Source organism: Sebastes fasciatus, chromosome 1 (assembly GCF_043250625.1).
Source record: "Sebastes fasciatus isolate fSebFas1 chromosome 1, fSebFas1.pri, whole genome shotgun sequence".
NCBI lineage: Eukaryota > Metazoa > Chordata > Actinopteri > Perciformes > Sebastidae > Sebastes > Sebastes fasciatus.
The window spans coordinates 41,200,254-41,218,787 of NC_133795.1; the positions used below are offsets into that span (position 1 = coordinate 41,200,254).

Genomic DNA, 18,534 nt, shown 5'->3' on the forward strand with positions numbered 1-18,534 from the left:
CTGTGGAACGGTCTCCCCCCGGGGGTCAACAGTTATTACAATTTATCCTGAGGGGGACTTGAATTTCTGCACCACATATCAGGACAATCCATTCATTACTCAAACCACAAAGGTCAACTTCATTGTGGCCCTACAATTCAATTCAATTCAATTCAATTCTATTAAATTTATTTTTATATAGCATCAAATCATAACAGAAGTTATCTCGGGACGCTTATATAGAGCAGGTCTAGACCGTACTCTATAGTTAAGAGACCCAACAAGAGATCCCCCATGAGCATTGCATTGTTATGCACTGTGGCCAGGAAAAATTCCCCGTTTAGCGGGTAGAAACCTCGAGCAGAACCGGGCTCTGGGTAGGCGGCCATCTGCCTCGGGGCTCCTTCCAAGGCAACGCCCCCCCCCACACTCACATGCACGAGCACCGCCGCATCGTAACTACTTCACAGACACAGAGCGGAGAGAGGACCTCAACTCAACAACGCTACCTCATGACAAGTAACCACGGCAGTGCTACTGCAGGGCTGAGTTTTCTCTTCATTTCTCCAGTAAACTTGCGGCGACGCTCTTCGAGTTCAGGTCGGTGCACGCCAAGGGTAGAGTACGAGCAGGGAGGCAGGGAGGCATCTGATTGGTTCTTTCCAAGTGGACCGCGAGGCAGTGATTGGTAGATTTTACAGGATTACAGCAGCTACAGATGACGGCTCTTTTCCGGTCCTTTTTCAGAGTTCATCAGTAATGGATCGCTGTCGGGGTGTAAAGACCATTTCAACCAATAGAACAAATAGTGTCTACTGGAGAACATCGTCAACCCTGCCTTTAACCTCTGTTAAACTGCATATAAAATATGGGAGCAGAACAAAGTGAGGTGAAAATGATTTTGTTATATCAGTGATGGGCAAAAGCGAAAATGTAAAAAAAAAAAAAAGTATTTGGTACCTGCAAGCCACCAGCCAATGGCAGATGGACAGTGCAGTACTTTGGTTTCACCCATTGATATCTGGCTTCACACAAATTCAGCTCTGGTTGTTCATTAAAGCTGACACTGCAGTGCTGAGAGAGGTAAACAAAATGTCTTTAAGCTGCAGAGAGGATGGTGGAGCTGTTTTAAAAGATTGTGTAGAAGCCTTCTGTTTCTTTGAATCAGATGAGAAACAGATGCACTACCTGAGTGTGATGATACCTCTGTTTGCTGTTGATTTTGATGTGAGAACATTCAGGGACGTGTGAAACTTGTTACTTTTACGTCACGTCTGATTGAACAGATTTTATCGCCTTTGTCAACTGGAGAGTCATGAGCCGGGAGCATATGAGCACCAAGCTGTGTGTCTCTACCTCTCCTCATTCTGTCTCGCTCTCATCTCTCACTCATATTACACTCCAGACACCAATGATGATTCAGCAAATGTGGCTATTTAACTAAGCAACAGTAATGTCTCCTTGTCTAATTCAGCTGAACATTGAAGTGAGCTAATTTTAGCTGTTTGGCTCAGAGACAGTGCTGTTTCCTCAAGCTGAAGTCCCGCTGGTTTGTTTGTTCGCCTTTTGTTTTTCATCTCACTAATCAGCCGCATCTTGACGCATGGTATGGTAAATGGACTTGGACTTATATAGCGCTTTTCTAGTCTTCCGACCACTCAAAGCGCTTTACACTACATGTCAGTATTCACCCATTCACACACCCATTCACACACTGATGGCAGAGGCTACTAAGGTGGCAATTTTGCCCATTAGGATTTAATCTAAATACTCATTCACACACCGATGGCTATGCCTCTGGGAGCAATTTGGGGTTAAGTGTCTTGCTCAAGGACACATCGACATGTGACCCGGAGCAGCCGGGGATCGAACCACCGACCTTCCGATTGGTGGACAACCTGCTCTACCCTCTGAGCCACAGCCGCCCTATCTCTGGTATCTCTCCAGAAAAGGAACAATTCTATCAGCTAATGTATGTATCCTGATTTCTTCTGTCTGTATGTCCACTGTGTGCTGTGGGCATCGATTGACTGGTGTCAAATATGTACGGTCAGTATGTGTTGCACTAAAAGGATGGACCTTCACTGTTGGCCATTCTGAAGTACAGCACAGAAGTGGTTGAGGAAAAAGAGGGGGCAAGTAAGAGGCATGTGGCTAGCTAGGTAGTGACAAGTAGCCCTAAAATTCTAGTTAAGACTAGGGATGTTAATAATTAACCATTAAACCGTTAACCGACATTAAGCCTTTTAACCGGTTAACGCTATCGGTTAAAACGGCTAAAAGAAATATTAATAATTAATTAAAAAGCTGAGAAAAACTCAGAGGAGCGGCTCGTCTCTTTAAGGAGAAAAGCTGGTCCACCTTAAGAGCCCACCTAAAGAGGCGGAGCCGGAGTTGCAGGATACAGGAAGTCGGCTCCTGTCTATAGCTCGCTTGAGCGGAGCAGAGTTGTAGTTTTGTAGCATTTATTCACCGACAAATAAACTGTACACACACTGCTACACCTATGTTCACAGCTATAATGCCACCAACAAACCCCACACTCCCCGCCGCCACACACGGTCTGTCGGACACTTGCAAAAAGTTACGCCGCAATGACAGAGCGGCGGCGAACACGAAGCTACCAGCAGGGCTACAGATGCTAACGTAGCACAAACACACACTCTGTCGGAAAATCGCTAACGTTAATCTGGGGAGACAGAGTATCGTTACGCCGGGCAGACACACAGCTGACAACCTGCTAAACTAAACTAAATGTGCGGTGGAGACTTTAACTGTGAAAGTGGCTCGCGACACTACACGCAGCATCGTAGCTGCTGAGTTAACGCTCCCTGGCGGGTGAACTGGGGACTCCGTTGTCTGTTGTGCTCGTACACTGCAGCTGGTACACCGCTGCATGCAAGGCAAAAATCTTGTCAGTTAACGGTTAATAATAGGTTAACAAGAGTCGGTTATCGGTTAAGATTTTTTTTCAAAATTAGCATCCCTTGTTCAGACCAAAAGACAGAGGATGCACTAAAACATAGTGCAGTGTGGCCCTGTCTTTGTTTGTCTACTGTTGTTGGCTGCGCTATTCTTTTGTGTATCAGGAAGTCAGAGAGGGGAGTTGAAAGCTTGTCAGAGCTGCAGTACACCATGGGTTATATATCAGCTGTTGTTTTTGTCATCAGTACTTTCACACAGAACTTGAATATTACGCGGCAAAAAAGTAACGTAAATTTTTTTTTTATGAGAAATGCCAATTTTTTCAGCGCTTTCACATCACGAATAAAGACATATTGTATATAGATTTGATGCAAAAATGTTCTCAGCCAATTATTTTGTGTGGTTTATTTGTCACGCCCCCAGTATGTAAAGGCATATGGGCTAAAATAAGACTAATTAGCTGAGGTAAGGGAGTATGTCAGTCCTAATTTAAAGGGACTATGTAAGAATCAGCAATTGCTTGTTAACAGCAACACCTGTGGCCATTAAGTCAATAAAAGTCAGTGTCCTTGTAATGGCTATCTTTAGTCTTCATACTTCCATCTTCGTCTTAACTTACTTTCTGTCATTAACCACACTTCAAGGACGACATCACAATGTTTTACGCGTTGAGTCGGCCCGGTAGCAACGCCAACGCCAACGCCAACGGCAACGGCAACGGTAAAACAACCGCGTTGCTCCGCCGGTAACTCATTTATTTACAACTGAACCTTTTCACAATAAAAGTCATTTCACAATAAAAGTTCACTTCCTGTCCCTAAGTCACGTGTGTACGGAAGCCTCACAGGACTAAACTCAAATTCACAGTGGTAAACATACAGGAAGGAATCACCATATATAGTCATAATATTCTCTCACATTTAACTGAAATATATTTCTCACTGAACTTCAGCAAATAATATTATCAAAACAATAAACATAAACTTGGCACTAGTAAATGGCGCTTACAGTCCTGTTGAAATGAGATTAAATAAAACCCCAGTAAGCTCACTAATGACAACCTGAAAACCTGCTCAACGTGATGCATGTACAGCCAGTAAACCTGTTTCCTGGATCCACGTGGGTAGAAATGATCTTACAGCACTAATTGATCACATTATCACAATATCAATATGAAATTGATATATTGCCCAGCCCTATATTCAAGAGGCATTCACTCTACATTATTCTGCTTTATACTGCCTCCTATTTAAGTCGCTCTCCTTTCCCCCTCGTTCAAGAGAACAAACTCAGAATTACTTAAGTTGCCAGGAAAAGTCCAGACCAGGCGGTGTCTTTACTGGAAGCAATATTAAGAGTAGTCCTCTAATTAAGGGGACTCTATGTAAGAATCAGAAATTGCTTGTTAACGGCGAGACCTTTGGCCCAAAGTCAACGTCCTGTTGCTCGCGCTTGTGCTCGCTCTACATAGACATCAACGAGCATCGGTCAAAACAGTGAGGTGACACACGTCAGCTAAAACCACAATATCACTCTATATTTCAGCTGTAGTTTGTGTTGGAGTCTGAGTCTGATCAGCGTAGCCACACGCGAGCACACATTGGACACCGACCCGCAATGATTTATACGTGTAAGAAGTTACAAACAGTCCCTTTAAGGTTGCCTACGTTTGTGGTCTAAAAGTGATTCACAACCTCTTTTAGTTCTAAAAGTAGGTCCTCAGTCTGACAGACCAGTCAGCTGCTGCAGGTAATGCACCTCGTCACGGCAATGTTTTAGAATAATACAACGATAAATAACTTTTAAAAGCACATTTTGATGGTGGCGAGTTAATAAAAATCTGAATCTGCTCACCAAAAACTCAAAACAATCACCAATCACACAGGAGATGATGGTTTGAACAACTCTGCACTACTATGACTCAGTTGCCCAAGATTTTGGTCAACTGACAAAAAATATCACATGCGGTACAATAATGTACAAGTAAATATATTTTTTAGTTTCCTGTATGAAATCTATAGTAGATTATGAAACATCTACCATATTTTAAATGTCTATCATTCCAACACATTCTCATCCCAACTTGTCACATACCACCACTTTGTCACGCCCCCTGGCGTCACGCCCCCTGGCATCACGCCATTTTTGGAATCAAAACCACAATAGTTCCCCTTGGAGTCACTTGGTCAGCAACAAAACCACTCTAGTTAGGTTTAAGAAAGAACTACATGGTTGGGCTTAAAACTACTATGTTTGTACGGTGAAAATGACACTGACCGTTGTGAACACGGGACACGAACGAACAGCTGACTATAATATGAAAGTGCTGATCAAATATGAATCAATATTCTGTTAGGTTAATGCCTATTTCTCTCCTCAGATGTTTTCAGAATCATCTTCTAGTGCACGGTTTAGCTGTAAAATGAGAAAGTTTGTGACGCCGCCGCCATTGTGAAATCTGGTGGAGGAATGCCAAGTTCCTGTCACATGACCGGAGCACAGCCAATAGGAACGCTCTCTCAATGAAATGACCTGTGATTGGTCAAAGTCTCCCGTCACGGGCTAGATTTTCTTGGTTAAAAAGTAATCGACCAATAAGCGCTGCGGGAGGACTGATGATTAGGCGATCAGCACCAGGGGCGGGACTAACGCCGTTGTCAAGCCGTGTGCTACAGACGGCATGTCTTCTCATGTCTTCCCGTCGGCAAAACCAATGGCTACGCATCAGTGTCAACTTGAAATGCCTTATTGCGGCGGATACGTTGGTCTCTAAAGATTGGTTAGGAAAATCGAATCCCCCCTCCACCCCACATAGAAATCAGTTGTAGAGGCAAGGTCAGACTGAAGATAGAAACTGAGTTGACAATTCTGTCTGATATCAGGCGAGTCAACAATAGCAACGGGTCAATCAGCCGTTCTCTTATCTTTGGAGTTCTGTTGGTTCTGTGGTAAAAGTTGCTCTCGGCAGCTCTGTGAAAAGGTCTTAAGAGGAAACACTTAGTGCCATTTAAGAGGCTCCTAGTGGGAAGATAAGTTCCTTTGTGAATACAGGTCCAGACCTGCAAAATGATCTCACTCTTTTCCCTGGCCTGCCAACTGACATCTTTCTTTGTTTGTGTTTCACATCCACACACTCACCCACTACTTCCACTCACACAGACATCCATTCATACCGCTTACAGACCTGTTTCATTTGTATTTGGTCTCCTTCCTTTGACACACACATATAGGTTGTGACAGCGATTGAATTTAATTACTCAGTCTCTCTTATCAGTGCGGTGGATATGTTGGCAGGGATTGTGTCACTGTCATGTTCTTTTGACCTTTTGCGAGGTGCCCATCGCAGCTCTAAAGGATATGTTCATATTTTTTCAAAGTCTGTCTTAAAACATTACTTACATGCCTATGAAGAGATTGAAAATGTTAATGTTCACTGTAATTATTCCTCCTGTCTATAGTGGCTGTGAAGAGATCATTTTGTTAAAAAAAAAGAAAATAAATTGATGGCGGACGACATCCACAGCCCTCGTTCTGTGTGAAAATATGCTAAAAGCTATAAAATTAAAGCTGAAGTTAAAATGAGGGTTCAGCTGTTTGAGTCGGACAAATCAAGTACGTTTTTTGAGCAGAATCCCCTCTTTTGCCCTAAACCTTTGGAACATCCCCACTTGAAATGTCCCGTGTCTTCTTTCCTGCTGCTGAGTGAATAGACGGGGCTCCGGAGCGAATAACGTTATCGTCTCCAACCAAAACTCCGGTGTCTCCCCTGTTCCTTCTGACCACGGTCGGGAGGCTGATGCAGGACATCACAGTATCAGCATCGATTCATGGAGAGTTCAGTTCATATCCAGGTTTAAGAGTCACTGTTCGATGCGAGTTCGCTACAGATGGAAAAAAAAAAAAAAAATGCATGAGGATACGTTTCTTTTCATTTATTTTAAAGTGTGAAAAATAAACAAAATCCTCTCGCTGGGGACTGCATTTTGCCAACTGGCAACTTTGGTAAACTAAAACATTTCAAACACTTCCGTAGTACACTGAACAAACACTTTCTCTTGTTAATATTGTTATATTTTCGATGTGTCTTGTAATCATGTGGGATGGCATTGAAACAAAAACTGGCTAACTGACTAACTAATGAACTATATCCACATTATACCGAGTAGTGTTGTAACTCTGGGTTGGTCGTAACACTGTCAGTTTGACCAATCAGAAAAGAGCTGTGGTGAGGTCATCAATATCGTACACTGCCATTTGCTTTCTGAGCTCACAGGAGAAGCGGCATGTCTCTGTGAGTAACATCATGAATTTTATGACCAAAAAAATTGGTTTTCATGTAAGAAATTGAAAAACTGTTATCAAGATTATTGTTTGCCTATACATTCATTCTGTTGTAGATACAATGGTTTGACTTACATAACCTAAAGTAGTAGTTTCTCTAGTTTAATATGATGCTTTGCATTCATGCAAACTTCAAACATGCTAAAACAGTTAGCTATGTGATGGCTGCTTGGGGTGGGGCTAGTTGTAACAGTTCATTTAAAAATGTATAAGAAATTGTCTTTTTGTCACTTTAAACTGTTCACTTAAAGGTCCCATATTATAAAAAAAGATTTGATTGATGAGATTTTCATGTTTTTTTTATTATAAAGCATGCTTAAGTCCTATGTAAATACTGTGAAAGTATTGAAACGCTCAATCCACAGAGAAATACACACAGCTCTTGTTCAGAAACTCTGCATTTGGAACAAGCTGTCATGATTTCTGTCCATTTGTGATGTCACAAATATACAATATTTAGACCCTTTACACAGTTTTAAACGTAAACATTCTAAATGTGTCCCAGTTTATTCCTGGTTGCAGTGTATGTGAATGTCATCAGCTGACAGGAAGTAAACATGGACCCAAGCTGTTGCCAAGCAACGCAATTCTTTTGAAAATTGTGTTGCAATTTTGTTGCAATTTCGTCGCAATTCCGTCGAAATGCGCTAAAACAGTGTTTCAGGCAGAGGGTAAATACAGGCATATTCAGGCCGACAGTATGAGGAAAATAAAATATTTTTTGAACATGTTCTAGTAGAAACACAAAATACAAATATGATCCTGAAAATGAGAATGACAGGGACCTTTAATTCAAAACAGTTTATTCTTGTATTCTTCAATAGAGTTCTTGCGTGAATTGGATAGATGATTGTTACATCTATCCCCAGTGAGTGTCACCCAGTAGTGGGTCGGTTGTAACGAGGGAACTCTGCATTTGGCGTTAACTCACATAATGTGTGATTGTGTATAGTAGACGTGAGTAGAAGTGAGTTTTATTTGTAGTAGACAAATATGGATACCGTGTATGAAAGTTTGAGAGATGTATCAGAACAACCACTGAGTTACTGATGCTGAACAATACCCGGTCTCCCCTATAGCATTGTACTGTTTGCTGTGTTGGATTCATGCATCCTATTGATTGATATCTAGGTTTATAAATAGTAGTATTGTATAATAGATGGCTTGATTGATTTATTTAGCAGAAATACAAGCTATATCCCAATATCTCTGGTATTGTGGATAAGTAAGTAGAAAGATGTACCAGACAATAATTGAATCATCATTTATTTATGTAAAATCAGAGGGTGAAGCTTTTATTGTGAAAGCCAGACTGCTCTGATTCCGGTCTGGTTGCTGGTAACCTGTAATCTTTAGACTCAGATGGATCATCAGGTGGCCGTTCATCTATTGTGCTGCTCACACAACCTGATCAAACTGGTCCTAGATCAGTCTGGGGATCAGGTTTCAGCACCACGGTCAGCTCCCAGTCCAGCCCAGCCTCCTCCTCCTCTTCCTCCTCCTCCCTCCTCCTCTCTCCTCCCTCCTCTTCTTCCTCTTCCTCCTCTTCCTCCCCCACCCACCAACACATCACCGTTTCCTCCTGTTCTCCCTCCCTGCGACCCCTCCCCCTTTATCTCTGCTCCCATGATAAATCCCTCCGGTGTGTCACTGACTGACTGACTGCTACACTTCACAAGCTGGAACATCACGCAGCCAACTCCAGACCCTCCATCCATCTGTAGACCATCCATCCATCCTGCTCTAGAGACTCTACTACACTTTCATTCTCTCTTCCTGCTCACATTCACTCGTCTGACGGTAGTTTTTTTTTCTTCCTGAAAAGCAACAGTGAGAGAAGCTCAGTCAGTTTCCAGCAGCTTCCTCTGGATCTCTGGATCTCTCTCTGTGGCTGCATTGTTTTTCTACTTTTCCAGTTTATACCTTTGCAGCAGCAGGTAGCTTCATATCCTCCTCGGCAGCATGTTGGACCCGTCTTCCAGCGAGGAGGAAGGGGATGAGATCCAGGAGGAGCGCAGAGAGGTGGCGGCCCCGAAGAGCGTCGGAGGAGCCCGGCTGTCACCCGGCCGAGCCTCCGCCGACGGCGGCGACGGGAGTCTGCAGCCCCGGGGCCGCGGGAGTGGCAGCAGCGGTGCTGGAGGTGGTGTCGGTGTCAGTGGCCGACCCTCCAGCCCCAGCCCGTCGGTGGGCAGCGACAAGGAGAAAGAGGACCTGGAGAAGATGCAAAGAGAGGAGGAGGAGAGGAAGAAGAGACTCCAGCTCTACGTGTTTGTGATGCGCTGCATCGCCTATCCGTTCAACGCCAAGCAACCCACCGACATGGCCAGGAGGCAGCAGAAGGTAGGCTGGTGGATCAGGGTGGAAAAAAACCCACAGCTAGAAGTTCACCAGCTGTGATTTAAAGAGCAGCTCTCGTTTCTAGAAGGCATCGCTGAGATATCATGACACCAACTGTTGCTTCCGCGGGCGCACCGTGTGGCTGGATGGATGATGGATGGAGGGATGGATGCCTCTCTCTCTCTCTCTCTCGAATATTCAAGAAAATATATAACTCAGTTTACTAAAACCTCATCATGATTGTTCACATATTGAATCGATTACACACCACACCAGGATCCACACCTTCATACTTTTATTAGAGAAGGTGATGGATGAAGTGCAGTCTGACATGATAGTTATATAGAACTACCTCACTACATCAGCAGTAAGAGCTATAATGTCTGCTTCATATCTCTTTTGATTGAACATATTTTAAGGTTTGAGAAATAACAACATGTGTTAATGCAAACTAGACACAGGCAGGGTTGGCAACAAAAAAGGAGAGGCTGAAGGATGAGAGAGAGAGATAGATATATATATATATATAGAGAGAGAGAGAGAGAGAGAGAGAGCATGTTGTTCCCACCCATTGTAGTAGCTCTTGCATACTGTATGTGGATTGCCTCTGGGCTTTAGAAGCATCAGTCCCCTCCTTCTGCTCTGCTAGTCTCAAGCCGAGCTCTCATAACAACAATCTGTTGCACAGGAGAAATTGATCCTCTCTACACCGTTCACCATGCAGTGCCACTGAAAGGCATATAGGCATTGGTTTGGTTCTAGAATACCATAAAACATGACATTTAAAAAAAAATATACCCTCTTTGTTGTAGCACTGTTTCTGAACTGGGGGTCTGCACTGGTATTGCAGCCTTTCAAGACAGCATAGAGGCTCTGAAGGTGTCAGTATGCTCGGAATAAACTAGTTTGTGCAACAAGTGGTCTGATCATATCAGAGTGAGGCAAAAGGGTTTTATGGTTATAGTTGTTTCCGCATGCAAATAACGCTTCGTCTACACTGATGGTACGTGTCCACAGGATCCATCCTTTCCACGCTTCCCATTCATTGTCTATGTAAGCAGCCGTGCAAAGCATTCTGGTAGCGTGGCGGCGCGATTCGAGAGACGGAGCGTCACGACGGCTGCTCCTCATTTGAATAAGGTTGAGGGCTAGTCTACTTTATGCAAATCACGGGCCTCCGACGCGACTCGCCGCCTCTCGAAACTCCTGAAAATCTTTTAAAATAAACGTTGTCGAACCAAAATGAAGACAGATTCAGCAACTGCATGGATTATTTCTCGCCTCAAATGTTTTCAGAAACACATTTCATTGAACTATTTTCGTGAAATAAGAAGAAAGTTTTTAAACGAGACTCCATGTTGTTTCCGGTTTGAAAGCTGGGAGCAGCAGCCCACGGAGGGAAAGCGTTCGTCCAATCGGGTGCCGAGTGCCTTGTTTCTAGTGACTGCCCACCAAGTGTCCAATGCTGGGAAGCGGTGCGTCCCCTTGCTATAAAAAAAACCCCCTGTGGACACGTACCATGGGAACGTCAGGAGCGCGTGGTGGCTCGGCTATGTCGCGTGGCGGCTGCGTGATTGACGCGTCGGGTGTTCACACCCGCTGCCTATCTGCTGCGCTTCTGCAGCTGCTGCTGTCAGCCCTTTCTTTCTACATAGAGTTTGCCTTTCATAATGGCCATTTCATTTCATTATAAATGTCATTTATATTTATTTTAGACAGAGAAAGGTTAAGAAACGTGTGGTAATTTGTAAATAATAGTAATAATCCACAATTAAAACTCTACTATATTCATTCACGAAGCTCTCCAAGTCACTGCATGTTCTAGAACACTGTACGGCACACATTTCAGAATAAAAGCCTCGTGTTAACAAATGAAGGAATTCTGTCCACAGAAAAGACGCTTAAGGGCTTTTATTTTGAAATGATAGCAGGAAGTGTTGATTTAAAAATAAGTCTTTATTTTTTTTTCATCTCCGTAACATTTTCTACAGATAGAGACATTGAAAGTGTAGTTATGATGTTAATATACAGTCAATAGATCACCTTCACTGTCTGTTGTTGCTGTGAACCGTGCGGCTCACGTCAAAAATAGGCGAGACCTCGAATCTCTAGAAGAGACGCAGCTGACACGCAGCCGAGGCGCCCGTCTCATGCGGGCAGTGTGGCTGCTCTAATCTGTTAACACGGACGCCGAAATAAAAAACAACAGGCAACACAGCCGCCACGCGCTCCTGATGTTCCCAGTGTGGACGAGGCGTTAAGGGTGTAAAGCCAGCCATTATAGAGAGGGGGAGACGTGATAAACATTCAAATATGGGGGAAAATGATGCTGACAATCTTTCCTTGCAGGCAGTCATTAGTGACAGACTGCACACGAAAAGTGATAGAAGTAGTTGTGTGACAAATTCAAAAGAGAGCTTGAGTTTACCTTCGCACTATTTCTGAACTGGAAGATTTACCTGTACTGGAATTACAGGCCTTCAATGATAGTATGCGTCTGCACCGGTCGCGAAGTGAAAGCAGCATGTCAGCAGCAGCTGCAGTCCTCCATTCAGAGTCTGCACCCAGCGATCCGTTAAGCCACAGGATTATTGTGCAGTAGTCAGACAAGCTTTGACAGCCCAATACATAGTCACAGTATTTTCACATGTAAATTGGAAGAAAGATACTTTGGGTTGTGGGTGCAAAACGTGCTCTTTTACAAGACCAATATAGACGGACAAAGCATATCTGTATACGCCAGATTGCATGAGATGGACGGCTGAAACTCTGGGCTGAAACGCGTGCAAAGTGCAGTGTGTCGACTGGATGCAGCTACATTGAGCTCTGACTGCAATCTGGCTCTATCACATTTCAGCCATGGTACCAATGTGCACTGGAAGCATTTAACGTGTACAGTAGTGCATCTTCTAGCATATGGTAAATGGACTTGCATTTATATAGCGTCTTTCTAGTCTTCCAACCACTCAGAGTGCTTTACACTACATGTCAGCATTCACCCATTCACACACACATTCACACACCGATGGCTCAGCCTTCAGGAGCAGTTTGGGGTTAAGTGTCTTGGCCAAGGACGCCTGACATGTGGACTGGAGGAGCCGGGGATCGAACCGCCGACCTTCCGATTGGTGGTCGGCTCAGCAGACAGATTTTGTGCTATTTAGTTAATTTTGCACGGGCTTCAAATATGGTGTTTATCGCTATGTTAGCTCACCACAAAGGGTCCATTACTCAAAGACGGTTGAGAACCAATAATTTCAACCATTAGTGTACTGTGACTGAAGATTTTCCTCTAGTGGCTTCAAAACTGCACTTTACAATGGCTACCTAACAGTCAGTAATACATCTGACTAAGTATGGCCTCAGCAGTCACCTGATTTATGAAATGTCATGCAAAACCATGTTTCGTTCATCAGGTGAACAGCTTATGAGAATCTAACACGCAAACGTTCTGCTTGAGGAAGTTGATAATTTGGCCGTGAACGTGCTTATTCCCACGGCAAAGACCCAAGAGAGGGAAAAATTACCCCTGTTATGTGCAGCGCTGTCCATGGTTGTGAAACAACAGCTTGTCACTATATGAACGAGCTGCATTCATATTGTAAGTTAGCGTCACGGCTGAACGTATGCTTCCTATAGTCACATGCTGTGTGCCTCGGCTTATCTACGGCTGGCAGGCAGCTGCTAGCTTGCGGAAGTTGTGTATTCCTGTTTCCACGGTAACGTAAGATGGCTCTACATTATCAACTGTTGCCAGTGTTACATTCGTTTTTATTCACAGCTACAGCACACGTTCTGTGGTAATTGTGATTGTTTGTTCATAGTTCTTGTCGTAAACGTGTTGTATCCTATGCATCTGATTCTTTCCTTCTAAATTCTAAATTTACATAATTAATTGTGCCTGTGTTGTTTTGTACCGCTGAACATTTAGTATGCCTAACGTGTATTTCAATGTGGTTAGTTCACGTCTGTAATAACTGCGGGACAGTAGAGTGTCTGTGGTTAGTTCACATGTCTGTAATAACAACAGGACAGTCGAGTGTCTTTTGTTAGTTCACGTCTGTAATAAAATCAGGACGGTAGAGTGTCTGTGGTTAGTTCACACGTCTGTAATAACAACAGCACAGTCGAGTGTCTGTGGTTAGTTCACATGTCTGTAATAATAACAGGACAGTAGAGTGTCTGTGGTTAGTTCACATGTCTGTAATAACAACAGGACAGTAGAGTGTCTGTGGTTAGTTCACATGTCTGTAATAACAACAGGACAGTAGAGTGTCTGTGGTTAGTTCACATGTCTGTAATAACAACAGGACAGTAGAGTATCTATGGTTAGTTCACGTCTGTAATAAAATCAGGACAGTAGAGTGTCTATGGTTAGTTCACGTCTGTAATAACAACAGGACAGTAGAGTGTCTATGGTTAGTTCACATGTCTGTAATAACAACAGGACAGAAGAGTGTCTATGGTTAGTTCACGTCTGTAATAACAGCAGGACAGTAGAGTGTCTATGGTTAGTTCACATGTCTGTAATAACAACAGGACAGTAGAGTGTCTGTGGTTAGTTCACATGTCTGTAATAACAACAGGACAGAAGAGTGTCTATGGTTAGTTCACGTCTGTAATAACAGCAGGACAGTAGAGTGTCTATGGTTAGTTCACATGTCTGTAATAACAACAGGACAGTAGAGTGTCTGTGGTTAGTTCACATGTCTGTAATAACAACAGGACAGTAGAGTGTCTGTGGTTAGTTCACATGTCTGTAATAACAACAGGACAGTAGAGTATCTATGGTTAGTTCACGTCTGTAATAAAATCAGGACAGTAGAGTGTCTGTGGTTAGTTCACATGTCTGTAATAATAACAGGACAGTCGAGTGTCTGTGGTTAGTTCACATGTCTGTAATAACAGCAGGACAGTCGAGTGTCTGTGGTTAGTTCACATGTCTGTTATAATAACAGGACAGTCGAGTGTCTGTGGTTAGTTCACATGTCTGTAATAACAACAGGACAGTAGAGTGTCTATGGTTAGTTCACATGTCTGTAATAACAACAGGACAGTAGAGTGTCTGTGGTTAGTTCACATGTCTGTAATAACAACAGGACAGTAGAGTATCTATGGTTAGTTCACGTCTGTAATAAAATCAGGACAGTAGAGTGTCTGTGGTTAGTTCACATGTCTGTAATAACAACAGGACAGTAGAGTGTCTGTGGTTAGTTCACATGTCTGTAATAACAACAGGACAGTAGAGTGTCTGTGGTTAGTTCACATGTCTGTAATAACAACAGGACAGTAGAGTATCTATGGTTAGTTCACGTCTGTAATAAAATCAGGACAGTAGAGTGTCTGTGGTTAGTTCACATGTCTGTTATAATAACAGGACAGTCGAGTGTCTGTGGTTAGTTCACATGTCTGTTATAATAACAGGACAGTCGAGTGTCTGTGGTTAGTTCACATGTCTGTAATAACAGCGGGACAGTCGAGTGTCTGTGGTTAGTTCACACGTCTGTAATAATAACAGGACAGTCGAGTGTCTGTGGTTAGTTCACATGTCTGTAATAATAACAGGACAGTCGAGTGTCTGTGGTTAGTTCACACGTCTGTAATAACAGCGGGACAGTCAAGTGTCTGTGGTTAGTTCACATGTCTGTCATGTCAGATGTCGTCACCTGAAGCGTCATTTTACGTATTTTGGCCAATCACAGTTTAGCATAAAAAAATTTAAGTGATTAATGGAAGAGGTCCCGCCTCAAGGGAGGACAGCAGGACCCTGTCCTCCCTTGCCTCCACCACCACTACTTGCCTGTCCTGCAGGTGTCGCTGTTAAAGCATTTCAATCAGAATTTAAATAATGGAATTTTTTCCAATGAAGAGAAAAAATATTTTTATCAATGATATTGGGATTTAGTAATGTTTTATTTCAGCCAATTACCCTTTTTTTTTTAATAATAATTTGATCTCCCACTAGCTTCTCGAAAATAGAGCTTCTGCCTCTTTGGACCAGCCTCCACTGCTCCACACTCCACATATTACTATTTTAATTTCACTAATCATTTTTTAACCTCCCCCTCCCTCTTATTGTGTGATCTAAACACATCCTATTCCACTATGATTTGTTTTCATCATAATTCATAATTTTTGCTCCCACACTGAACTCGCTCAGATGACTGACTAGGTACAAATACTCTTCCTAGTTCAGGTAAAATGATGATACAAACATTAACTTTCATTCATCATTCGTTCATTCATCATTAACAAAAGATTTTAGAAGGGAAGAGAGGACGGAAAGACGAAAAACATTTTTGTCATCAGGTCAAACAGCTGCAACGAGTGTAGAGAATACTTAGAATGGCTCTGGAATGCAAGCCATTCAAAAACCTGTCAGCGCCACGGTTCAGACACAATGTCAGAATCAGTCTGCGTGTTACGAGAGGATATGTAAAGAGAGAGGCAGAGAAGGAAAGTCTAATTTGACATTCTGTGTTTAGATCACACTTTGGAGCTCACACGCCTTCTCAAACACATTTGCCAGTCAGCTGGGAGGTGGGTGGTACTGCACCGCGCTGCTGAGATGCTGTGGGCTGAAAAGAGATAAAGCAATGGCTGTTCGCTCTTTGAAGGGTTTCTTTAACGTTCAAACATGTCTTATGAAGACCGGCAGTTTTAGGGCTTCAAATGTTTGTTGCAGGTAGAGCTGTGTGCAGTGTCGATTTAAGTAAGGGATAATGTACAGCGAGCCGGTAATTGTCAAAGCAACGGTCTGCTATACATAGCAACGTTCTGTTATACATAGCAACGGTCTTCTATACAAAGCAACGGTCTGTTATACATAGCAACGGTCTGTTATGCATAGCAACGATCTGCTATACATAGCAACGGTCTTCTATACAAAGCAACGGTCTGTTATACATAACAACGGTCTGTTATGCATAGCAACGATCTGCTATACATAGCAACGGTCGGTTTTACATAGCAACGGTCTGTTATACATAGCAATGGTCTGTTATACATAGCACCGGTCTGTTATAGATACCCACGGTCTGTTATACATACCCACGGTCTGCTATACATAGCAACGGTCTGTTATACATAGCAACGGTTTGTTATACATAGCACCGGTCTACTATACATAGCACCGGTCTGTTATACAGAGCAACGGTCTGTTATACATAGCACCGGTCTGTTATACATAGCAACGGTCTGTTATACATAGCAACGGTTTGTTATACATAGCACCAGTCTACTATACATAGCACCGGTCTGTTATACATAGCACTGGTCTGTTATACATAGCAGCGGTCTGCTATACATAGCAACGGTCTGTTATACATAGCAACGGTCTGCTATACATAGCAACGGTCTGTTATAGAGAAATTACAGACCGCAGAACGCCGTAATTGACCAATCAGAATCGAGTATTCAACACAGCCGTGTAATAACAGCGATAAACTCAACACAAAATTTTTTATGACAAACACGTTAGCAAACATGTTTGCTATTGCTAAAATATCACAGTGACGATATACTCTGTTACATGTAAAAGTCCTGCAGTGAAAGTATTGGCATCAAAATATACTACCAAGAGTAAAGGTACTCAGAATGCAGAATGGTCCATTTCAAAATAATGTATGTACATATTTAACTACTATAAATACTGCTCAATCTATAATGACATCATCATTTATTTGTTTATTATATATTTTTTTATCAACAATCAGAATTACTAAGTAACTAGTGACTATAAAACAGGCAGTGGAGTAAAAACATACTAAACTAGAATGGCACTTGGAGAGTGCAGACCTCTGCCAAGGTGCCTGACCTTAAAAACAGATCCCAGCTCACAGCTGGCGGTACCGTGAGGTGGTCGGCCTGTTGTTAACACGGTGTGTTTCCATGTAACGTATCGGCGGATGCCTCTCTAATTTAAGCGGCCTTGTTATGTCTGTATAACGTTACACTACGTTGTCTCTCATCCCGTCATCTACCGCTTTGTTCTTTCTCACAGCGGACGGCCAGCAGAAAGAACATGATCCAGATCACCAATCTCTAATGGATGGTTCATTGTGCCACACCCCACCCCTCCAAAACATTTCATTCAAATCCATCGCAAACTTTTCAAGTAATCCTGCTAACAGACAGACAAACAAACAAACTAACGCCGGTGAAAACATAACCGATGGTGGCTACCTGATGAATGTCCAATCCTCACTCTCCTGTAGCTACGGTTTCTAGCTTATAGTCTTCACCCATACGTTTCATGAATATGCACCTCATTGACTGTGAATGGCATTCTGTCATCATTTCTGCATCAGACCAGAGGCCTGTACTACGAAGCCAGTTCAACATACCCAGGGTATCTTCTCCTTATCTGGCTTAACTAACCCTAACAAACGAGATCCCTCTAAGCGGTCCTACGACGATTGTTATCAACTCTGTAAATCAACCCAGTCTGCCTGTGAGCGCGTTCACTTGTTCAAAGAGGCGGTGTTTGCAGCATATGACCAATCACAGACATGGACAAGTCTACTGTCAGCAGAGCGGCCCATTTTACAAAAGGAAGAGCAAACTATAATATTAGACAAATACGGAGACGTTAAACACATAATCCAGACTAATAGTAACACAGTTGAAGCTGCCAAATGCAGGAAGGACAGCTGGCAAAAAACCAAAACATTGCCAATGTGAAACCAAAAGTCAACGTTTGCTAATGTTAATTTATGTCCATAGTGTAAATAACGTGACAAACATAGCCTGCCTAACTAACTGAACGAAAGACGGTCAGACTCTGGTCAATGGTGTTAAAGAGGCACAAGTCACAGAAGCAAGTGGTACAGCAACTAGCCCAGGAGTAACACCAGGACTCTCTATAGGTTCTATGGGCTTTTACATAGTCCGATAAAGGATCAAAGGGTTTCAAGTGTAGCATCAAACAGCAATGATAGTTACCTCCACCAT

The 18,534-nt window shown here is 42.9% G+C and overlaps 1 protein-coding gene across 2 annotated transcripts in view; it reads left to right on the plus strand.

Annotated features, from left to right (window-relative positions):
* The first annotated feature begins 8,136 nt into the window (after nt 1–8,136).
* cadpsa (Ca2+-dependent activator protein for secretion a) overlaps nt 8,137–18,534 on the plus strand; it is a 199,583-nt gene continuing 189,185 nt past the window's right edge. For both annotated transcript variants that reach the window (XM_074648789.1, XM_074648797.1), the window contains exon 1: nt 8,137–9,585. In XM_074648789.1, coding sequence (XP_074504890.1) covers nt 9,208–9,585 — 378 coding nt within the window. In that variant the 5' untranslated portion in view covers nt 8,137–9,207. The remainder of the gene's footprint in view (nt 9,586–18,534) is intronic.